At 51.6% G+C, this 21,711-nt stretch overlaps 3 protein-coding genes across 3 annotated transcripts; all 3 read left to right on the top strand.

Moving 5' to 3' along the window:
- Window positions 1-408: 408 nt before the first annotated feature.
- On the top strand, window positions 409-16,134 carry N7506_004227 (acetyl-CoA synthetase-like protein; the record flags this gene model as incomplete). The annotated part of the gene is made up of 3 exons (XM_056953522.1): window positions 409-1,505; window positions 1,600-13,306; window positions 13,360-16,134. 3 exons carry the CDS (start codon window positions 409-411, stop codon window positions 16,132-16,134), a joined length of 15,579 nt encoding a protein of 5,192 aa, XP_056812411.1.
- An 11-nt stretch (window positions 16,135-16,145) lies between these two features.
- N7506_004226 (acetyl-CoA synthetase-like protein) lies at window positions 16,146-18,011 on the top strand (the record flags this gene model as incomplete). Its single annotated transcript, XM_056953521.1, has 1 exon — window positions 16,146-18,011. One exon carries the CDS (start codon window positions 16,146-16,148, stop codon window positions 18,009-18,011), a length of 1,866 nt encoding a protein of 621 aa, XP_056812410.1.
- A 1,777-nt stretch (window positions 18,012-19,788) lies between these two features.
- On the top strand, window positions 19,789-21,216 carry N7506_004225 (uncharacterized protein; the record flags this gene model as incomplete). Its single annotated transcript, XM_056953520.1, has 2 exons — window positions 19,789-20,561; window positions 20,628-21,216. 2 exons carry the CDS (start codon window positions 19,789-19,791, stop codon window positions 21,214-21,216), a joined length of 1,362 nt encoding a protein of 453 aa, XP_056812409.1.
- Between the last annotated feature and the right edge of the window lie 495 nt (window positions 21,217-21,711).

Below are 21,711 nucleotides of genomic sequence, written 5' to 3'. Positions count from 1 at the left end.
TGTGTGAGGAGTAACATGCCCAGTGAGTGGGACTGGTGACATGCGTCGGGAAAGAAGAGGGACATATGGAGATCAGCCCGACCTAACCTGTGCCTGCCTGCCCTTTTTATGTCAAATCCCAGAGAAAGGAAAATTGGTGTTCCCTCCTCGTCAATATCTTTAGTTACGTGTTATAGACGGCATATTGTGGTTAGGAGATTCAACGATCATCCAGGTTTGTCGATCAGTCGCACAGTCCGACACCGCAACCCAGCTATGTGGAAGTACAAGCTAATAAACGGCAAATTTCAGTCCTGAATCACCGCCAGCAGCTCCTAAAGCGGATTGAGTGCCATTTCCGAAGCTCAAGCTCGATAATCCACCAAACATCCTCACCCAATTCCCCTTCCAAGCTTGGAGATTCAGAAGATGGGAGACATACTGTTTGAGAGCTTTGAGGCTCGGCACCTGATCGATGGCCTCCAGGGGCATGATGCGGTCGAATCAATGCTCGTGACTCTAGAAGCATGGGTTTTACAGGCAGTGGAGCAGCTTAAAGCCAACAACGGGTCCCTGAAAGTAGGGAGGTCAAATAACCTTTCCGAGAATGACCTCGACGTGAACGTTTATTTGGATGGAGCAGCCCAAACCAAATTGGCACAATGGCGAGGAGTCCTTCGCCAGGTGGTTAAAAAATATCACGAGACTGCATTTGGTTGTACAGTGTCTTTATTGTTGCAGGGCAGCCCCGAGACCGGACGCCCGGACACGCTGTTGGTTCTGACGTTTCTGGGCAAAGGTCAGACCCAGGAAACAGAAGAAGCTCCCAAGAGCTTGTGCCAGGAGAAGACATTACGTCAAGAGACAGAATGTGCCCCCTTCCTGAAGATGCACTGCCAGACTCACCCAGAAGGGCTGGAATTGCATATCATCTCCCCTCTTCCAGAAGGAATGCAGGGTTTTATAGAGAGCCTAGACGTACGAGTCCGGCAATCCGCTGGCGACCTCACTCTCACAAACCGGTCGACGAGCTCAACTTCTGATCCATCATACAATGAGCTGAGGACAGTATGGAATTGGAATGCCTCGGTCCCTGCGATGGTACCGAGATGCGTACACGATATCATCGCCGAGCAAGCCCGACGACGCCCACTGGCACCAGCAGTGTCTGCCTGGGATGGTGACCTAGACTACCAGCAACTGGACCAGAGTTCGACTCGATTGGCCCATCACCTCGTACATCTGGGTGCTGGGCCAGATGATATCATCCCTCTCTGCTTCGAGAAGTCCAAGTGGATGATGGTAGCTATCCTGGCAGTAATGAAATCAGGTGCAGTAATCGCTGCACTGGATCCAACTCAACCAGAATCCCGCCTGCAAACAATTGTGAAACAACTGCAATCACGTTGGATGATTGCATCGCCGGCTCAGATCGAAGTGGCCGCTCGTCTGGGAACAAAAGATGTCATCCCACTAGACGAGATCCAGCTACAGCACCTACCGGAGTCGGGAAGCAAAGAGCTTCCGTGCGTTGATCCGTCCAGAAACCTGTACATAGTTTTCACCTCGGGTAGCACCGGCACCCCCAAAGGGAGTCATGATTAATCACACCAACTTTAGCAGTGCTATTGCCTACCAGCATGAGGCATTGGGGATCAAAGAAACGTCCCGAGTCTTTGACTTTGCGTCATATGCCTTCGATCTGGCCTGGGGAAATATCATCCACACATTCGCTTCCGGGGGATGTCTCTGCATCCCCTCTGAGAGTGACCGTCGAGGAAACATCACCGAGTCAATTCGCAGGCTCGGAGTAAATCATCTCCAGCTCACTCCTACCGTTGCTCGCCTCATTGATCCCCGAGATATACCAGAATTAAGATTGATACTCTTGATCGGAGAGGCAATGACCCAGGCTGATGTTGCTCAATGGACACCATACTGTGAGCTCATCAACTCATACGGCCCAGCCGAATGCACGGTAGCGGTTACATACCTGAGGGTCCCTCGGTACACACCTTGGGATTCGAGTATGGGCAAAGGTGTTGGTTGCAATACCTGGATTGTCGACGAGGCCCACGGGGATCGACTGGCTCCCTTTGGACACACAGGCGAGCTGTGGTTGGAGGGACCTCTGGTCGGACAAGGGTACCTGGGGGATCCAAAGAAGACCGCGGCAAGCTTTGTTGAAGACCCCGCATGGCTGACGCAGGGTGTTCCCGGTGTTCCAGGACGTCGAGGCCGGCTATACAAAACTGGAGATCTGGCGCGATACAACCCAGATGGCTCGTTGGTCTATTCTGCTCGCAGGGATACGCAAATCAAGATCCGTGGACAACGCGTCGAGCTAGGAGATGTGGAATATCATCTTAAACTTGCACTGCCCGACGATGTTCCATCTGTAGCAGCCGAGGCGATTACCCCGCGGGGTAGCGACACAGCGATTCTGATAGCTTTCATACCCTTGAGGGAAGCAGCTGGTGATGATGTCAATAGAACCAGACAAGGTCTTGCTAAATGTTTACATGGGGTCGACGAATACCTGGCCGAGCAAATGCCCGCCTACATGGTGCCCAGCATGTACCTCGCGGTCCCTGAGATTCCCATGACGACCACGGGAAAGACAGACCGATTGCGACTACGAGAGATCGGATCTTCTCTCACAATAGGCGAGTTGACAAACTTGCAGCCCTCACATGCAGCGGTTCACGAGGCCCCCCAGACCGCGATGGAGCATCGTCTCCAACAGCTTTGGGCGGAGGTTTTGAACGTGGATGCTTCTGAGATCGGTCGAGACGAAAGCTTTTTCCTTTTGGGGGGCGACTCTATCTTGGCTATGAAGGTAGCGGCCAAATCGCTAGCAAGAGGAGTTCCTGTGACGGTGCAAGATATATTCCTACACAAGACCATCCGGCGTCTCGCGCCGCGGGAAAATCGACCACGTGATCTGACCAATGAGAGCCAAGGCTCCGGGGTGTCGAACAACAAACATTTCGCCCTTTCTTCCGTCCAACAGGCTCTCATCAATTTCCACCAAGATAAAGATGGCCACTCAAATCGAAGTTCTTTCGTCCGTATTGTGCGGCACCAGCAACCCGATGGTGTGCGACGCGCAATCCGGCTACTTGTCGCGCGACACTCAGTGCTCCGTGCTCGCTTTGACCGTGGCAGCGATGGGACATGGATGCAGCAAATCATCTCATGTACTGATGGAACTTATCGCTTCGTCCATCATGTCTTGCAATGCTTAGATGACGCCATTCCGGCCCTTAATGATACTCAACAGTCCTTGAACATTCATACTGGTCCTCTATTTGCGGTCCATCTGATTGACACCCCAAGACATCAGTACCTGTTTCTTACAGCGCATTACCTGGTGGTCGACATTCTGTCCTGGCAAATCTTGCTCGAAGAGCTGGAGGAATGCCTTGTCACTGGAACCATTTCTAGCTCTTTGCCACTCCCCTTCCAAACCTGGTGCGAACTCCAAGAGGAATACGCATCGGAAAACAAATCATTCGATGATGATGATGATGCGTCATCGGATATGGGAGTTCTCGTTGGTGAGTACTGGGGGATCCCGTCAGGGCTTAACACACAAGGTGATGTGAAGGAGGCTGGATTTACCCTGAGCCAGCAGACAACCAGCAGTTTACTTGGACCAGCGAACAGTGCATTACGGAGTGAACCCATCGACCTATTGTTAGCTGGACTGCTGCAATCTTTTATGAGTACCTTCGCCGACCGACAACCCCCAATCATCTTCAGCGAGAGCCACGGGAGAAAATCATGGAGTCAAGACGTCGACCCATCCAGGACGGTGGGTTGCTTTGCCAACATGAGACCAATTGCAGCAGCACCAAAATCCGGTCAAACGGACATTTTAGAACTAGTTCGCTACATCAAAGATCATCGGAGACAGATCCCTGGCCATGAGTGGTCTTACTTCGCATCGCGGGGTTTGGACCGCGCTACAAAACAGATGCTTGGCAGTCAGGCTTGCCACGAGATCACTTTCAACTATTCGGACCTCAATAAAAGCTTCAATGAAGATGGAGCCCTCTTCCAACGTTGCTCCGACCTTCTGGATCCAGTGTCACACATTGCAGAACACATGGACCGGCTTTCCTTGTTCGATGTTTCCACAGAGCTCACTGAAGGACGCATGCAGTTTCACTTCAAATACAGCACGCGGATTCAGAAACAGGGCGCCATTGATGAGTGGATTGTAGCATTCGAACACTCCTTAGAAAAAACAGCAATTCAGCTCATCAACACGCCACCCAGCTACACGTTGTCTGACTTTTCGTTGCTACCCCAGACACTAGAGATGGAAAAGGAACTGGAGAGGCTTCTACACGTTGGATTATCCTACGGGCAAGTTGAGGATATATACCAGTGCTCCCCTTTGCAACAAGGTATTCTGTTGAGTCAGGCAAAAAGTCCGAATTTGTACTGGACCCGAGTGCAGTGGACAGCTCGATCCAGCAGTGGAGCCTCAAGCCCAGTGGATGCGGCCAGATTCGAGCTTGCCTGGCGGCAGGTCGTGAAACGTCATAGTGTGCTCAGAACCAGATTCACTGAAAGCTTTTCTTCGGATGGTTTGAGTTACCAAGTGGTTCTGAAAGATATCTTGCCCGATGTTCAGACTATTCACGCCATGGACCCGGTAGACGCCGTTGTGAAACACAGATTGGCCAGCGTGTCGCGAACGCGACCAGTGCATTCGCTTGTTCTTTGCCCAACATCGCAAGGTGGCCTTTTTTGTGATCTGGAGATCAGTCATAGCGTTATCGATGCTCTATCAATCCAACTTCTGAATCGCGACCTGTGTGCCGCATACGATGGGCTACTCCCTCAAGAACCAGGACCTCTCTACAGTGATTATATTCGGCACCTCCAGACCTTGCCCGGTGAAGACGCGAAGAGGTTTTGGCAGAGCCAGCTAGCCGACGCTCAATCGTGCATTTTCCCGACCCTGAACGTTCCGATTGCCCAAAACACGGACTCAGGTGCAATTCACTCCCTCCCTATCAGGGTTGAGACGTACCAGACCTTGCGCCAGTTCTGCAGAGTCAACGACTTGACCCCAGCAAACATAGTCAGTCTGGCATGGGCTTTGGTCTTACGAACCTACACTGGTAGCGAATCCCTATGCTACGGGTATGTGGTATCCGGCCGGGACGTGCCTGTGCGCCACGTCGACCAGGCGGTTGGAACGTTTATCAACATGGTAGTGACTCATGTGAATCTTGATAACAATCGAGCACTTCTCACTGTGATACAAGAAATACAGGAAGCGTACTTGCGTGGACTGAAGTACAATTACTATCCTCTGGCAAACGTCTTGCACGCCCAAAGCACCGAAGGGCAGCCATTGTTCAACACTGCGCTCTCTGTGGAGACTACCAGGGCCGATCTCGCGAGCTCAAATATGGCCACTATTACACTTGAGGATGAGAAAGTGTATGATCCGCATGAATATGACATTGTGGCGTCGGTGCTATTGCTAGAGGATAGTCCCAAAATCTTGATCAACTACTCCGAGCATTTGCTATCGAAGCAACAAGTCGGCGCAGTAGCTGACACATTCTTGCAAGCTCTGGAAAACATCATGCATCATTCAGACAGCAGCGTGGGAGATCTAGAGATGATGACCAGTCACCAAGATCTAGCCACAATTTGGGGGTGGAATGCGGAAGTACCAGAGACGCTATCCGGCTCCTTGCTTGACATGATCAACCTGTGTGTTCAGCAAGAGCCTGATGCACCAGCTGTATGTGCCTGGGATGGGGAATTGTCTTACCGAGAGCTGGACGATACATCCTCTCGACTGGCTCATCATCTTCTGGCGCGCGGTATCAAGCCCCGTTCGATTCTGCCGCTATGCTTCGAGAAGTCTCAGTGGGTGCCTGTGGCCATTCTGGGTGCGCTCAAAGCAGGCTGTGCCATAACATTGATGGATGCAGAGCAACCAGAAGAGCGATTGCAGCTCGTGGTAAAGAAGTCTACAGGGCCAATTCTGACATCTCCAGGCTGTCGAGACTTGGCCCGCCGATTACAACCCGATTACATCGTTCTTACTGAACAATCCTTGAAGGGTATGCCTCATTCTGACGCTCTCTCTTTGCCGAAGATTTCGTCCACCGACATGCTCTATCTCGTGTTTTCCTCGGGCACCTCTGGAACCCCAAAAGGCTCCATCATGACCCATGGGAACGCGTGCTCCGCCATTCACCACCAAAAAGCAAAACTCGGGCTGCCGGAATCTCCACGAATGCTAGATTGTTTGTCATATGCTTTCGATGTCCCCTGGTTCAACTTCTTCTATGCGTTGACCTCGGGTGGCTCTTTGTGCATCCCGTCTGAGAAACAGCGGAAGGACAATCTTCCAGGCTGCATTAGATCAATGAATGCCAACTACGTCCTTTTGACTCCATCAGTGGCTCGGACAATTGACCCTGCAACGGTGCCCAGCCTGGAGACGCTCACTTTGGGTGGAGAGGCTATAACTGCAGATGACATTACGCGATGGCCCAATCTCAAATTGCTGGGCGCGTATGGTCCCTCTGAATGCACAATTGTTGCAACGATTTACCACTTCCAGGGCCAATCAGACAAAGCCAGAATTTTAGGTCACACCTTGGGGTTAAATGCTTGGGTGGTTGACCCACTGCATGGAAAAAGTCTCGCACCGCTGGGCGCGGAGGGTGAGCTGTGGCTCGAGGGGCCACTCGTCGGACAAGGGTATCTCGACGAGGCAGAAAAGACTGCGGCAACCTATGTCGAGGACCCCGCCTGGCTCTTGCGTGGGGCACCGAGCTGCCCTGGGCGTCGGGGCCGGGTCTATAAGACAGGAGATCTCGTACGATTCCTGGCGGATGGATCTCTTCTCTATGCCGGGCGCAAGGACAGCCAGGTGAAGATCCGGGGTCAGCGTGTTGAGCTCGTGGAAATAGAGCACCACCTCCGCCAAGCGCTCCCACCCGGGGTGGATGTGCCGGTGCCTGTGGAATTAATCTGCCCCCGGGGTAGTGTGAATCCTGTGCTAGTGGCCTTCGTTCCCATAGGTCATGAGGCTATCAAGTCACTCAAGTCCTGCAGTAAGGCACTGGGCCAGTATACACATGGAGTCGAAGACCGTTTGAATAAGACCTTGCCAAGCTATATGATCCCTCGCATGTATTTCCCCGTGGCAGAGATCCCGTTCACGACAAACGGGAAAAGAGACCAGCGCAAGCTCAAACAGACAGTGTGTTCACATAATTTAGAGCAGCTGGCAGCCCTGCAACCTTCACAGCACATGCGCCGCGAGCCCTCAACAGAACTGGAATGGCGTCTTCAAGGAATGTGGGCCGCTATTTTGGATATAGAGGCGAAATCCATTGCCGCAACTGACAACTTCTTACGCATTGGAGGTGATTCAATTGGGGCAATCCGGCTCGTCCGACTAGCTGCGGAGCAGGGCGCCATCCTTACGGTGGCGGCAATCTTCAAATTCCCCATTCTATGCGACATGGCTCGTCAGGCGAAGCGGGTCTCAGATTTACTTCCGGATGATATTGCTCCCTTTTCACTGTTGAAAAGAGAGATGAGCCCGTCTCAAATCCGGTTGCAAGTTGCCGAATCTTGCCATCTAGATCCATCTTCCGTGAAAGATGTCCTTCCATGCACACCGCTACAGGAAGGCCTGCTTTCTTTGACAGCCAAACGACAAGGTGCTTATGTCAACCCTCAGGTCATGCGACTGCACGATTGGGTCGATATCCCACGCTTCACAGATGCCTTGAACAAGGTCATCATGGAAACATCGATCCTACGAACTCGTATCGTCGACCTCGATGGGCAGGGTTTGGTACAAGTCGTCACAACGCAAGCACCCGAGTGGCACTATGGCCGCAGTCTAGACTCACTTATTGAAGAGCACCTCAGCTACCCCATCACACTAGGGACGGCCTTGGCCAGGTGTGGCTTGGTTGAGGGCTGTGGCGACCGCGATGACCGGGAAATTTTCTTTTTGCTGACAATCCATCATGCGCTATATGATGGCTGGTCATTGTCTCTACTTCTAACAGAGGTTAGCAAGGCTTACCACGGAATCCTGAGTGATGGTCTTGTTCCTCTCAGCTCAGTGATCAAGCATGTGAAAGATCTCGGCGCTGAGGCCGACGCATACTGGCAAAGCACACTGGATGGTCTGGTAGCAGTGCCGTTTCCTTCCCTGCCCTCTCCGGCGTACCAACCATGTGCACGAAACCTGCTGGAGCATCGGATGTCCCGCATCCAGTGGCCAAACAATCATATAACGCCAGCGACGTCTCTTCGCGCGGCCTGGGCAATTCTCACAGCCCATTACACTCAGTGTGCCGATGTTATCTTTGGATCTACCGTAACCGGACGACAGGCTCCAGTTCGTCGCGTGGAACTAGTTGAAGGCCCAACCATCGCGACGGTTTTGGTCCGTGCCACTATCCGCGAAAGGATGAACGTCATTGGCCTGTTGGAACAGATGCAGGAGCAGTCCGTCGACATGATACCCTACGAGCAGCTTGGGTTGCAGCAAATTCAGAGACTCAGTGCAGACGCCGAAAGAGCCTGTCAGTTCCAGACATTACTAGTGGTACAGCCGGCACCAGACACGACGGAAACAGATGAATGGGCCTCACTATTTAATGAAGAGGGTGTCACTGATCGTCAGCCTCCCCTCGGCAGCTTCAACTCGTATTCCCTCCTGCTGCAATGCCAGCTGGCGGCGACCGGTGTGTCACTTCAGATGAGTTACGACTCAAATGTCATCCCTGAAACACAAGCGCAACGACTAGCCCTTCAATTCGAACACATGCTACGCCTTCTTTGCGATGAATCTCTGCATCGACGCCCCGTTTACCACCTCGAAGTGATCTGCGAGGAAGATCTCAAGAGAGTCTGGTCCCTCAACTCCCCGGTCCCGTCTAAAGTGGACGTGTGCATGCACGCTCTGATCATGGAGCAGGCCCAGCGGAAGCCCGCATCTGAGGCTGTTGCCGCATGGGATGGAAATCTGACATACAGTGAACTAGACAAACTCTCCAACAAGCTAGCACATGATCTACTCAAGTTGGAAGTCGGTCCCAATGTCATGGTTGCGCTTTGCTTTGAAAAGTCTATGTGGATGCCCGTCGCAATGCTTGGGGTCATGAAAGCTGGTGGTGCATCAGTGGCTCTTGATATCACACAACCAGAGGACCGTCTTCGGACAATTTTGAAGGAAGTCCAGCCTCTCCTCCTTCTGAGCTCTGCGCAGGCAAACAAGAAGGCACATCTCCTCACTGATAAACCTGTTCATGTCGTCTCCCGGCATACCCTCGACGTCGGCTGGACCAAGACCATCGAAAATGGCCAGTTGCCTGCCGTTCACTCGACAGATCGACTCTATATCAACTTTACGTCAGGTAGCACAGGGGTTCCAAAAGGTGCTATCATGTCTCACGGTAACCTGGCTAGTGCGGTTTACCACCAGCAAGCCACTCTCGGGTTCACCGAGTCTGCCAGGGTCTTCGATTTTCCATCGTACGCATTCGATGCCTGTTGGTTGAACTTCCTCCATACATTGGCAGTCGGTGCTTGTCTCTGCATTCCCTCCGATGAAGAGAGAAAGGGTGATATCGCAGAATCTATGCGTCGCATGGCTGTGACCTATGCATTCCTCACCCCGTCCGCCGCACGTCTAGTTGATCCAGGATCTCTCCCTGACCTCAAGACCCTCGTTCTCGGCGGCGAAGCGTTGACACAGCAGGAGATAACTCAGTGGGGAGGCCATGTGAAACTCAAGAACATCTATGGTCCTGCCGAATGTAGCATTGTCTCCACTGTGTTTGATGTTGACGACACTAAATGTCACCCCGGAACAATTGGAACAGGCCGAGGATTGGCGACATGGGTGGTTGAGCCAACGGAAAGCTGTCAGTTGTCGCCTTACGGAGCTGTGGGTGAGCTTTGGGTTGAAGGTCCTCTGGTAGGATCAGGTTATCTTGACCGTTCCGATCTTACTGCGGCCAATTTTAGCGAATCTCCTCCCTGGCTACTGCGTGGCCAGCTCGGTGGGCCAGCGGGTCGATCCGGCCGTCTCTACCGCACTGGTGACCTTGTGCGCTATAATCCAGACAGAACTCTGGTCTACGTCGGCCGTAAAGATGCCCAGGTCAAGATTCGTGGACAGCGTGTGGAGTTGGCTGAAGTCGAGTATCACCTAAAACAAGCCTTGTCTCCGGTGGCCGTAGATATTTCTGTGGCTGCTGAGGTGGTCAGCCCACAAGGCAGTGCTAACCCATTGTTGGCTGCCTATCTCGCAATCGGAGATGCTGCGCTAAGTCCACTGGAGACCGTCAGAGCGCAGCTAAATCACTACACCCAAGGCGCCAAGGAGCGCCTGGCAGACCGAGTACCAAGCTACATGGTGCCCAGTCTCTTTCTTCCAGTGGTCAGCATTCCGATGACGGTAATGGGCAAAAGGGATCGACGACGGCTGCTTGAGACCTGGGCATCTAAATCCTTGGAAGAGTTGACGGACTTGCAACCAACTCGAGGCAACTACCAAGCACCCACGACCGACGTAGAAAGCCAAATTTTGGGACTCTGGGCTGTGTGTCTGAATATTGCCCCTTCGAAAATCAGCATAAATGACAACTTCTTCGCTCTTGGGGGTGACTCGATATCCGCGATGCAGCTTTCCGCAAAGAGCCGATCCATCAATCTCCAAATTGCGGTTCCAGACATCTTCCGGTGCAAGACTATCGCTCGACTGGCACTTGCTGTCTCCCCCTCGGCGAACTTGCCTGTAGATGATATGCAGGACGACCAGGGTGAGCCATTTGCCCTTTCCCCGATCCAGCAGATGTTCGCCGACGCGCAGCATGGGGTCCCCAATCATTTCAATCAGAGCTTTTTTGTGCAGGTCCGTCAGCCAGTCACAATTTCTCAAATCAGCACCGCAGTGGATGCCCTAGTGATACATCACGGCATGTTGCGTGCTCGCTTCGACTGCACTGGAGATAATATTTGGACCCAACGAATCCTCCCCCCTGGAAGCCCGGGAAGCCATCGCGTCAGTGAACATGACGTTGCAGATAATGAGCGTATTTCGGGTGTAATCTCTCGGAGCCAAACGTCTTTGGACATTCAGAATGGACCAGTGATGGCCGTCGACTTAATCAATACCACCGAGGGCCAATCCCTGTTCTTGGTGGCTCACCATATGGTCGTGGACTTGGTCTCTTGGAGAGTTATTCTGGCCGACCTGGAAGATCACCTTACCACTGGATCAATCTCCGGCTTTCCCTCATTATCTTTCAAGACTTGGTGTCGCTTGCAGGCTGATCATGCGCAGAAGGATTGTAAGGTGGAAGCTGCTCTCCCGGACGGGACTTTGCCTCTTCCGCCTACAGAGCTCGACTACTGGGGTCAGGCCCACACTGTAAACACTTTCGAAGATGTGGCCACGGGCAAGATTGTACTTCCACAGCAAGTGACAGAGACATTGTTGGGCCCTGCAAATGCAGCATTCGACACACAGCCAGTGGAGCTCCTCCATGCGTGTATTTTGCATTCCTTTGCGAATACATTCCATGATAGGTCACCCCCAACAGTATTCAGCGAAGGTCATGGCCGTGAGCCTTGGAGCTCTGCAAGCGATGTCTCACGCACGGTCGGGTGGTTCACCACTATGTTCCCAATAGTGGCTACCGCCAAGCAGGGAGACACTATCGCCAGATTCGTTCAACAAGTCAAGGACACTCGACGCCAGACGCCAGGCAATGGCCGGCCATACTTTGCATGTAGGTTTCTCAGTCCGACTGGCAAGCAGGTACTCCAAGTCAATGGCCCTGTTGAAGTGATATTCAACTACTTCGGCCTGTATCAGCAGTTAGAGCGAAAAGACTCTCTGTTCAACCTACGCAGCCTGCCCGATGAGCTTGATGAACTTTGTGACATTTCTGGAAAGCTGCATCGTTTTGCGCTGGTAGAAATCTCGGCATCGGTAATGGATGGATGTCTGAACGTCGATTTCCTCTATAATAAGCACATGCAACACCAAGCCTCTATCCGTATGTGGGTCGAAGTATGCAAAAGCACCCTCTTGAAGGCAGCACAAGAGCTTCCCCTAGCTCAGCCAAGCTACACCCGGTGCAGCTTCCCGCTGCTACACTTGAAAGACCCCGACCTGCCAATTCTCCGACAAAGATTGACGGAGCTGGGGCTTGAATATGGAGAAGTGGAGGATATATACCCTTGCTCACCGCTGCAAGAAGGAATCATCCTCAGCCAGATCAAGAACCCATCACTTTACAGAACTCGAATCCGCTGGATGGCGAAACCTGCACAAGCATCCTCAACACTCGATACAAACCGACTCAGATTTGCGTGGCAACGTCTGGTCGATCGGCACGCAGCCCTTCGTACTGTTTTCGTTGAAAGCATATCGGGCAGGGGGTTGAAAGATCAACTCGTGTTGAAGGACCTCCGGGCAAACCTACATTTTGACCAGTCCACCGAAAAGGCCAGAATCGAGGGCACACCAGCATCATTGGGGGAAGTCACTTCAAAATTCTCTCTGTCGCCCCAAATACCAGGCATATTGTGCGAGCTGTCCATCAATCATGCGTGTATCGACGCCCATTCCATTGGAATTCTCAAGGAGGAGCTGTGCGCCGCATATGATAACATGCTACCTTCCTCTCTGGCACCTCTTTACAGTGACTATATTCAATTCATGCAGTGCTTGTCTCCTCCATCCGCCGAGGCATATTGGCAGGACTATCTTCAAGGGGTTGAGCCCTGCATATTCCCTCAGGTTGGCAGCCAAGTTGCGGAGAGACAGCGGGCGCAAAACAGCATCTCAAGAACATTTGACCATGAGCTACACCTAGAACTGCGTGCCTACTGCAAGGAACATGAGCTGACTACATCCAACGTTTTCCATGTTGCCTGGGCGCTTGCCCTACGGGTCTATACTGGCTTGGACAACGTATGCTTTGGATATCTCACATCAGGTCGGAACATTCCCCTTCAGGAAGCTCAAAAGACTGTTGGGCCCTTCATCAATATGCTTGTCAGCCGCGTCGACTTGGCGGGCAGGCAATCCCTTACGGAATTGGTGCACAGAAACCAAGAAGAGTATCTTCGAGGTCTCGAATTTCAGCATTACCCCCTATCGAGAGTCTTTCACATGGCAGAAACGCCCGAAAAGGAGCTTTTCAACAGCGCAATATCAGTTCAAGCGAGTGGATCAGTTACCAAAGACAGCAAGTCGAGCGTGCTGATTGTAGAAAAAGGAGGCGATGATCCAACCGAGGTAAGACAGAAAATTGCCGATCCTCCATGGCATTGCGCTAAACCCAGAACCAGTACGACATCATGATGAACATCGGGGTTGGTGATGAAGGAACCGCGTTGGACTTCTCCTTCAACGAGTCAATGATGTCTGAACGCCATGCACGGAGTGCCCTTGACGTGTTCCTATGTGCAGTCAAATACATCGTGCAACACGGGACTGAGTCAGCTGCTGAAGCTCATCTCATCAGCGACCACGATTCGCGGACCATTTGGGATTGGAACTCCTGCACTACCCAGCCTCAAGACCGCTGTGTACATGAGCTCATCATGGAACAAGCAGAGAGGCAACCAGAGGCCGAGGCAATCTGTGCGTGGGACGGCAGTTTCAATTACATGGAACTCAATGCCCTGTCTACAAATTTGGCACACAAGGTCCGAAGTTTCGGTGTTGGGCCCGGCATCAACGTTCCTCTGTTCTTTGAAAAGTCCCGCTGGATGTCCGTCGCTAGCTTGGCTGTAATGAAGGCTGGTGGAACCATGGTAAGCTTGGATCCCGCTCTGCCAGAAGAGAGACTGCGCACCATCGTTGAACAGGTCCAGCCACTGCTTATACTTGCATCAGAGGGCACTCACGTCAGAGCATCGGCTCTTGCAAACTGCAACGTGATTCGGGTCGAAGGCACAAGCCAGACTGGACAGGAAACTGCTGATGATACTGCTTTGCCCACGGTCGACCCTGCCAGTAGCCTGTATCTGGTGTTTACTTCTGGGAGCTCGGGTCTGCCAAAGGGCGTGGCTATCAGTCATTCAAATTTCAGCACAGGTATTGCTCAACAAAGTCATTTTTTGAGACTAACCGCCTCCGCGCGGGTGTTTGAGTATGCTTCGTACGCATTCGATGTCTGCTGGGGATCGATTCTTGCTACCCTCGGATCCGGTGGCTGCGTCTGCGTACCCGAGGAGTCAGAGCGCCGTGGAGATGTGAGTGCAACAATGCGTCGTCTGGGGGTGAACTACGCAAGTCTTACTCCGTCTGTCGCGCGTCTTCTGGACCCTTCCCACACGCCTTTACTCCAAACCCTCGTCTTAGCCGGAGAACCTGTATCGCATGCAGATATAAAGCAATGGAGCCCGCATGTCCATCTCATCAATGCTTACGGGCCGGCAGAAACCACTGTATGGGTGACATTTGCAAGCCTTGAGTCAAGCACGTCCACCCCCTCCATCGGAAAAGGCCGGGGTTGCAATACATGGATCGTTGACCCATGTCGACCCAGTCAATTGATGCCACTGGGATGTGTGGGTGAGCTCTGGCTGGAGGGTCCACTTGTGGCGCGTGGTTATTATCGCGACCCAGAACGCACCGCGACTGCATTCATCAATAACCCGAGATGGTTGGTCGAGGGTTCAGGAGGTCCCCATGGCTCCGGTCGTGAAGGACGGCTTTATCGGACCGGCGACTTGGTTCAATATATGTCAGACGGCTCACTGATGTACATTGGGAGAAAGGACAACCAAGTGAAGATAAATGGCCAGCGAGTGGAACTCGAGGAAGTTGAAAAGCATGTCCAACAAGCTATGCTGGCAGACGGAGCTGCATTGCCCATGGCCCCCGTGGTTGCTGCGATCGTCAATCCCAAAGGAAGTAGCAAACCAACACTGGCAGTCTACCTCGCCCTCGGGAAACCGGCATCAGGGCCAGTCAATGGAGTTCGCGCGGCTCTCAGTGCCTATATCAAGCTCATAAACCAGTCGCTGGAAAGGCATTTGCCGATCTACATGAGACCAAGCATCTATATTCCCGTTGACGAGGTCCCCACGACTACTAGTGGCAAGGCCGACCGCAGAAAACTCCAAGCCTTAGCTGCCAGTCGGACGCTAGCTGAATGGGCAAGCCTTCAGCGTGCTGAGGCTCAACAATGCGCAGCAGCATCTCCAGTAGAGCGAGAGTTGCAAATACTGTTTGCCGAAGTATTGAACATCGACCGAAGTCTCTTGGGTGTGAACGAAAGTTTTTTCTCACTCGGGGGCGATTCAATCACCGCAATGCAGTTATCCGCCAAGTCCAAGTCAGGTGGTGTCTACATCACGGTTGGCGATATCTTCAGGTACAAGACCGTCGTGCAGCTGGCAAAGCATACGAGTTATGTTTCTGCCGCCTCCACCCAGCTAAACGATGCCACGGACAGCCTATTTGAGCTGTCCCCATTCCAACGCCTTCTCTTTGCCTCTCAGGATGTGGGCAAGAACCTGTTTAGCCAGTCTTTTCTCGCCCGTATATCACGTGCTTTGGATTTAAGCGATCTCCAACTGGGAATTGAGGCTTTGGCAATGCGCCATTCTATGCTTCGAGCTCGGTTTGTGAAAGGAGCTGATGGGCTCTGGCAGCAAAAGATTCTGCCTGGCACAGCAGGCTGCTATGTGGTCCGCACCCACCAAACTACTCAACTTGAAGACATAGAACTTCTGCTCCATCGCAGCCAGGAGTCCATAGACATTGTCGAAGGCCCCGTATTGGCTGTGGATTTGATTGACACCAGCCAGGATGGCCAGTATGTCCTTTTGGTCGCGCACAAGTTGGCAGTGGACCTTGTGTCATGGAAAATCATCCTCGGAGATCTGGAAGAGTACATGATGTCGGGGATAATGAATGGGTTGCCCCCATTCCCATTCCAATCTTGGATAAGTGAACAGGTGAACCAGGGCCCTGAACGTTCCTCTGCGCAGGTTGCACCCCCTCTCAAACCAAGCCACCCCAGCAAGACTACTGGGGCATGGCCCTTGCGCACGGTAGAAACACCCTGGGAAATTCCAGTCAGGCCAGCTTCACGCTTGATAGAAGTATGACACACATTCTTATGAGCACGGCCAACCATGCATTCAATACGGAGCCTGTTGAGATTGTCCACGCAGCTCTTTTGCACGCATTTACCAACACATTCCACGACCGCTACCCACCGCCTTTCTTCAGCGAGGAGCAGGGTCGAGAAGCCTGTGACTCTTCTGTCAACCTTTCGAGAACCGTGGGCTGCTTTACCACCATCTCCATCATTTCAGCCTTAGCTACACGCAGCAACAGCCTCACAGACATGGTCCGTTGTGTTAAAGATTCGCGCAGGCAGAGACCACGCAATTGCCTATCGCATTGCACACCCCGGAGCCTTAGTCTCGCTGATCAACATGCATTCGAGATCAAAGACCCTGTGGAAATTATTTTCAGTTATACGGACTTGAGTCAACAGTTCAATAACCCGGATTCCCTGTTCCAGCGATGCAACATTGCTTTCACGCAGTCTCCTGTTACGGTGACTAATTTGGCGCGGTTTGCGCTAATTGACATAGCCGCATCAGTTGTTCAGGGCCAGCTCAAGATTGAAATCACGTACAACAAGGAGATGAAAGGACAAGACAGGATAATCCAGTGGATTGGCAAATCCGAGTGCTCGCTGAAAGCTGCAGCGGAGGAACTCCCGTTACTGAAACCATGCTACACTATTTGCGACTTCCCCTTGCTTTCGCTGTCTGATACTACTCTGGACGAGCTTTCAAGAAGAGTTCTCCCGCACCTGGGCCTTTCTTCCGACCAAGTCCAAGATATCTATCCCTCCGCTCCCGTGCAGCAGGGAATGATGATGAGTCAGGCTAAGAGTCCAAGGCCCTACTGGACTAGAGTGCGATGGACAGTGAAGTCGACAGGCACGCAGCCAGTCGACCTTGATCGGTTGAAGCGTGCATGGAAATTAGTCGCGAGCCGGCACTCAATCTTGAGGACAATCTTCATTGACGCTCTTGAGCCCAGCAAGATCAAAAACCAGTTAGTGCTGAAGGACCCTCCGGTGGATGTCAGCGTCTTGTGTACCGACCAGGCAGTTCCCCCGGTACCAACTAGCAACTTCAAATGGCACACCGATATTTTCAACAGGAGAGACACACCACAGCATTCTCTGGTTCTGGTACAAACAGCATCTGGGAACTTGTTTTGTGATTTGGAAATCAATCATACCATGTTCGATGGCTATTCCCTGAGCCTCATAAGGCAAGAGATATGTGCAGCGTACACTGGTACCCTTTCCACTACACCAGCACCGCCATACAAGATGTACATTGATTACCTACATAAACTGCCCATGGATGAAGGGAAACAATTTTGGCAAAGTTATCTTCAGGAGGCTCAGGCCTGTCACTTCCCAACGCTCTGGCAAACAGTCACATCGCACAACCCAAAAGATCGCACAGTCTTCTCGATCTCGCTGGACTCGGCCACTCACCATGCTCTGCTTGCTTTCTGTCAGCGGCATGGGGTTACATCCTCGAACGTGTTCTATCTGGCCTGGGGACTCCTGCTTCGTGCCGTTACTGGCTCTGACAAGGTTTGTTTCGGATATGCAACGTCTGGACGTGATGCCCCTTTCCCCGGGGTTGACATGGTTGTTGGTCCTCTCATCAACATGCTCCTGTGTTTTCTCGATTTTGAGACTCAGTCTTCGGTGCTGTCGACCATGCAGAAGGTCCAGGAAGACTATCTCGCTGCCTTAAGGTTTCAGTTCATTCCACTCGGCAAAGCAATGCAACTTTCAGGAACCTTCGGTCAGGGGATCGTCAACACTGCGGTGTTTGCCCAGGTTGGTCCAACTGATAAGGACAGAAACCAACACGAAATTTCAATATCAGATCAGACAGGTCGTGGGTCGCCAGATGTATGTGTGCCTCCTATTTTGCCTTAGTCCAACTCAAATTTTCCTCAAAGCTGACACATTTTACAGTACGATATTGCCCTTGCCTTCTCTCATGACGAGGTCGAAACCATGATTTCATTTGACTGCGCAGCTCCTGCATTGTCCGAAAAAGGGACCCAAAACCTCGCAGGACTCTTCATTCGGGTTGTTGCAGACATCATTCAGATCCCGGATCAAACAGCAAATACGGTCAATCTAATCAGCCAGCAGGACCTGCAGAGTCTACAGACTGAGGATCAAGCAGTCTCAGAAAATTCGCAGCCTTGTGCTGATGAAGCCTCCGGGGCGAAATCAGGCGAAAATACCGATGTCCCTCGGAATGATGCAAGTGCGCCTATTCAGAGAGAGCAGAAACTTGGGTCTTGCCCAAACAAAATGAGCGTCGGCGAGTCCCAGTGTAAAGCCTCTGGGCGGGATGATGAAGGAAGTGGCTGTGGTTGCAGGTTGAGATCGTATGCCCGAGACGACGCTATGATCGCTGAGAGGCTTGTGCTGGTTTCATTATTTGTTTATTTTTTGGTCATTTTTGTTGCTTTCTTCCGATCCTGAGCTTCGCACTCAACTCACGGGGACCATTTCCCCAAGGGAAAGCGCGTCATTCGAGTTTTCTGTGATGTTTTAGATTTCTTGACTTCTTCAATTGGTTTCGAACTTGATGTGCAAACCAACGAGTGAAATGATCAACCCTGTGGCCCCCAAGCTGTTGCAAGAATATGATCGCGTTCCGCCCACTCCCGCCCCGCTCCGCTGGGCCGGCCCCCTTGCGGGCAGTCTTGGCAAATCTCGTTCCTCGCCCCTAGTGCACGTCCGCTCAATTGGCACATATAGTCCACCAGCGCATCCTGCCTGGGTCCATTGTACTCGTGCTTGGTCACTTCTACAAGACATACCACTGGAATCACTTCTGTATATGTACGGAGTACTATGACCTAAATAACGTAGTGCTTGCCATCGTTCCCGTGATTGTCTGAGACATAACCTTGGAAGTCGATCATTCATCCAGCTTGGGTAGAATTATATCCTAACCCCGAGACTGATGCTATATTATATCGAGCTTGTAACACCCAGATAGATGGATAGGTACCGCCATCATTGTTTTAATATACCCGCGGGTCTGAGTCCGGCACTGCAAGCCGATTTTGCCGATTATCCCCAAATCGGGAATCTCACACATCAGGACTGCCTGAGCAGGGACAAAATTACCTAGTAGTCATGCAAGGGACTGCTAGCTTGATCACTTCTCCTCCCCCCCCTCATCTCATAAAGAAACCTCCTACGCAAACCTGCTTCTCAGGGATTATCAACACACCCCCTTTTTTGTGGCAACAACCCAGAGATATCTGGTCTACAAAGTGCCATTGCGCAAGATGACAGCTCAGCGCAAGCCCGGTCTTGGAGAGCCATATCCGGATCGTCCCAACAGCCTTTTAGTTCATATCCCAACATGGGATGATATGGTCGATTTTGGGCAGGGAAAAGCACAGATGGAGAACGGATATCCAAGGTCCGTAGTGCACCCTGATATTCGTCTGGTGAGCCTCCCGTAGCTATTCCTTTCTTCTCCACATACGTCTCTTCAGATTAAGACTCATACTGGTATCGATTGAAGCTCAGTTCCGCTGTTCGGGCCTTAATTCCCGATGTTGATTACCCACAATACTCCGTTATGTTATTATCTGGCTCCCGGGCAGCGATATCCTGCAAGCAATACATACTTTCCCCTTCGCGTTTGAGGGTTCGATCGAATTTCGCCAAATCGATTCAGATGTACTCTGTAGAGTTCATGGCCTCACCATGTCGTGACCATCACCCATCTGGTCCAGTCCTCTATGCTGTGATCTACCCGAGTGGGTTGAGTCAAGATTTCAGTGAGTTCTGGCAACGCGCAGGACCGGGAGTGTCATCTCGACTGGCGCAGCAGTGTCTCAAATACGGGCTTAGCCCTAAAATTTGCGCATGGGCCCCAGGCCCCGAAAGCGCCATGCAAAAATCGTCTGCAGACCTGCATCCTGTCTACCAACAAATTCGATCACGGATTTCTGGTTATTTCCAGCGGTCCACGGACAACTCGCAGATCACTAGGCAGGTATCCCTCTCTGATGTCTTCTTGTACGGCTCAGGGATGGCTGCTATCCACCACGTCCACCAGTCCCTTCTGAATTGGCGGTCTGGTGAATCCATAAGTACTGGCCTGCTGTATGAGCCAACTTATAGGATGTTGCAAACCTATGGACCAGGACTGAGGGCCTATAAGCTCGGAACCGATGGTGACTTGGATGATCTTGCTGCTCATCTTGCTGCGGAACCTGATGATTGCCCTACGGTGCAAGCAATTTGGTGTGAATGTCCTAGTAATCCCTTGCTACGTACGGTTGATTTGGAACGTCTGCGTCGGTTGGCAGACCAGCATGAGATACCTCTAGTGGTAGATGACAGTATCGCTAGCTTTGCCAACGTCAATCTCTTGGACGTGGCAGACATTGTCGTCTCATCACTTTCCAAATACTTCAGTGGATATGCTGACGTTATGGCAGGAAGGTAAGTCTCAAACCAAACTCTAAATTTGACCCACACAGAGCAAGACTGAGGCTCAATTGCGTACAGTATTGTCTTGAATCCTAGTTCAAAGCACTATGGTGCTATGAGACGACAAGTCGCCAGCACGTATGAAAATGGTCTGTTTGTGGAAGATGCGATTCAGCTGGAACTCAACAGCCGAGACTTCTCAGCCCGCATTTCTCGCATCAATAAAACTACCCAGTATCTTGTGACAAAGCTATTGCCACTTGTCTCAAATCCGTCTAGCCCGCTTACCCGGATTTACCACCAATCTTTGTGCCACTCCCGTGCCTACTACGACCGCCAGATGTGTTCCAAGTCCGAAGAATTTGAGCCTGGGTATGGAGGTGTCTTTACAATGGAGTTCATTGACATCGAAAGCTCTTCTATCTTTTTCGATCACCTGGATGTCTATAAAGGATTATCATTCGGTGCAGATGTCTGCATTGCCTCGCCTTACATGCAGATGACTGGGCAGGCGGGCAAGAGACAGGGGGCTACCAATGACACCAACGAGACTATCATCCGGTTCTCTGTGGGTCTAGAAGAGGCCGCAGATATTTTGCAGATAATCAGCACTGCATTAGATGCTGCGGATTCTGTGCACATTCCCAAGTGCCAGGCATCCCTATAGAGCTGGTACGCACAGAACAAAGTGATTACCCTGGTATACATGGAGACATTCATTCCAATGATACGTTACACGCGATACACTTCCTGTGGTCTTGAGTCCCGGCTAAAGTCCTAGAATTATAACTACCCAGCTGATCCATGGATAGGGATTAGTTAACTGAGCCTTGAAAAATGGAGAGAAACCTCGGACAGCAAAACCATGGACCATTTAAACACAGGGTTCCACCCGCACACTTGGATGACTGATTTTCGTCATGTGGCAAACATTAGTGGTCTTTTGTTCCAGACTCTAAATCTTAAATCAACCAAGGGTAAATAGAGCTGTTCTTTTGTGGCGACAAATGGTAATGCATCATTTTAGAGAGAACTCACAATGTTAGGTAACACTGCGTGTAGCTTGGACATGTATATATCCCATGAATTAGTAATAAAGACATATAACCAAAAGACCGGCAAACCTATTGTCTCTAATGGGTGACAGTTCGTATTTACAAGA

This window comes from Penicillium brevicompactum (assembly GCF_028827555.1).
Source record: "Penicillium brevicompactum strain IBT 35665 chromosome Unknown utg000003l_segment0_segment0, whole genome shotgun sequence".
NCBI lineage: Eukaryota > Fungi > Ascomycota > Eurotiomycetes > Eurotiales > Aspergillaceae > Penicillium > Penicillium brevicompactum.
This window is presented reverse-complemented; position numbering and strand designations above follow the sequence as displayed.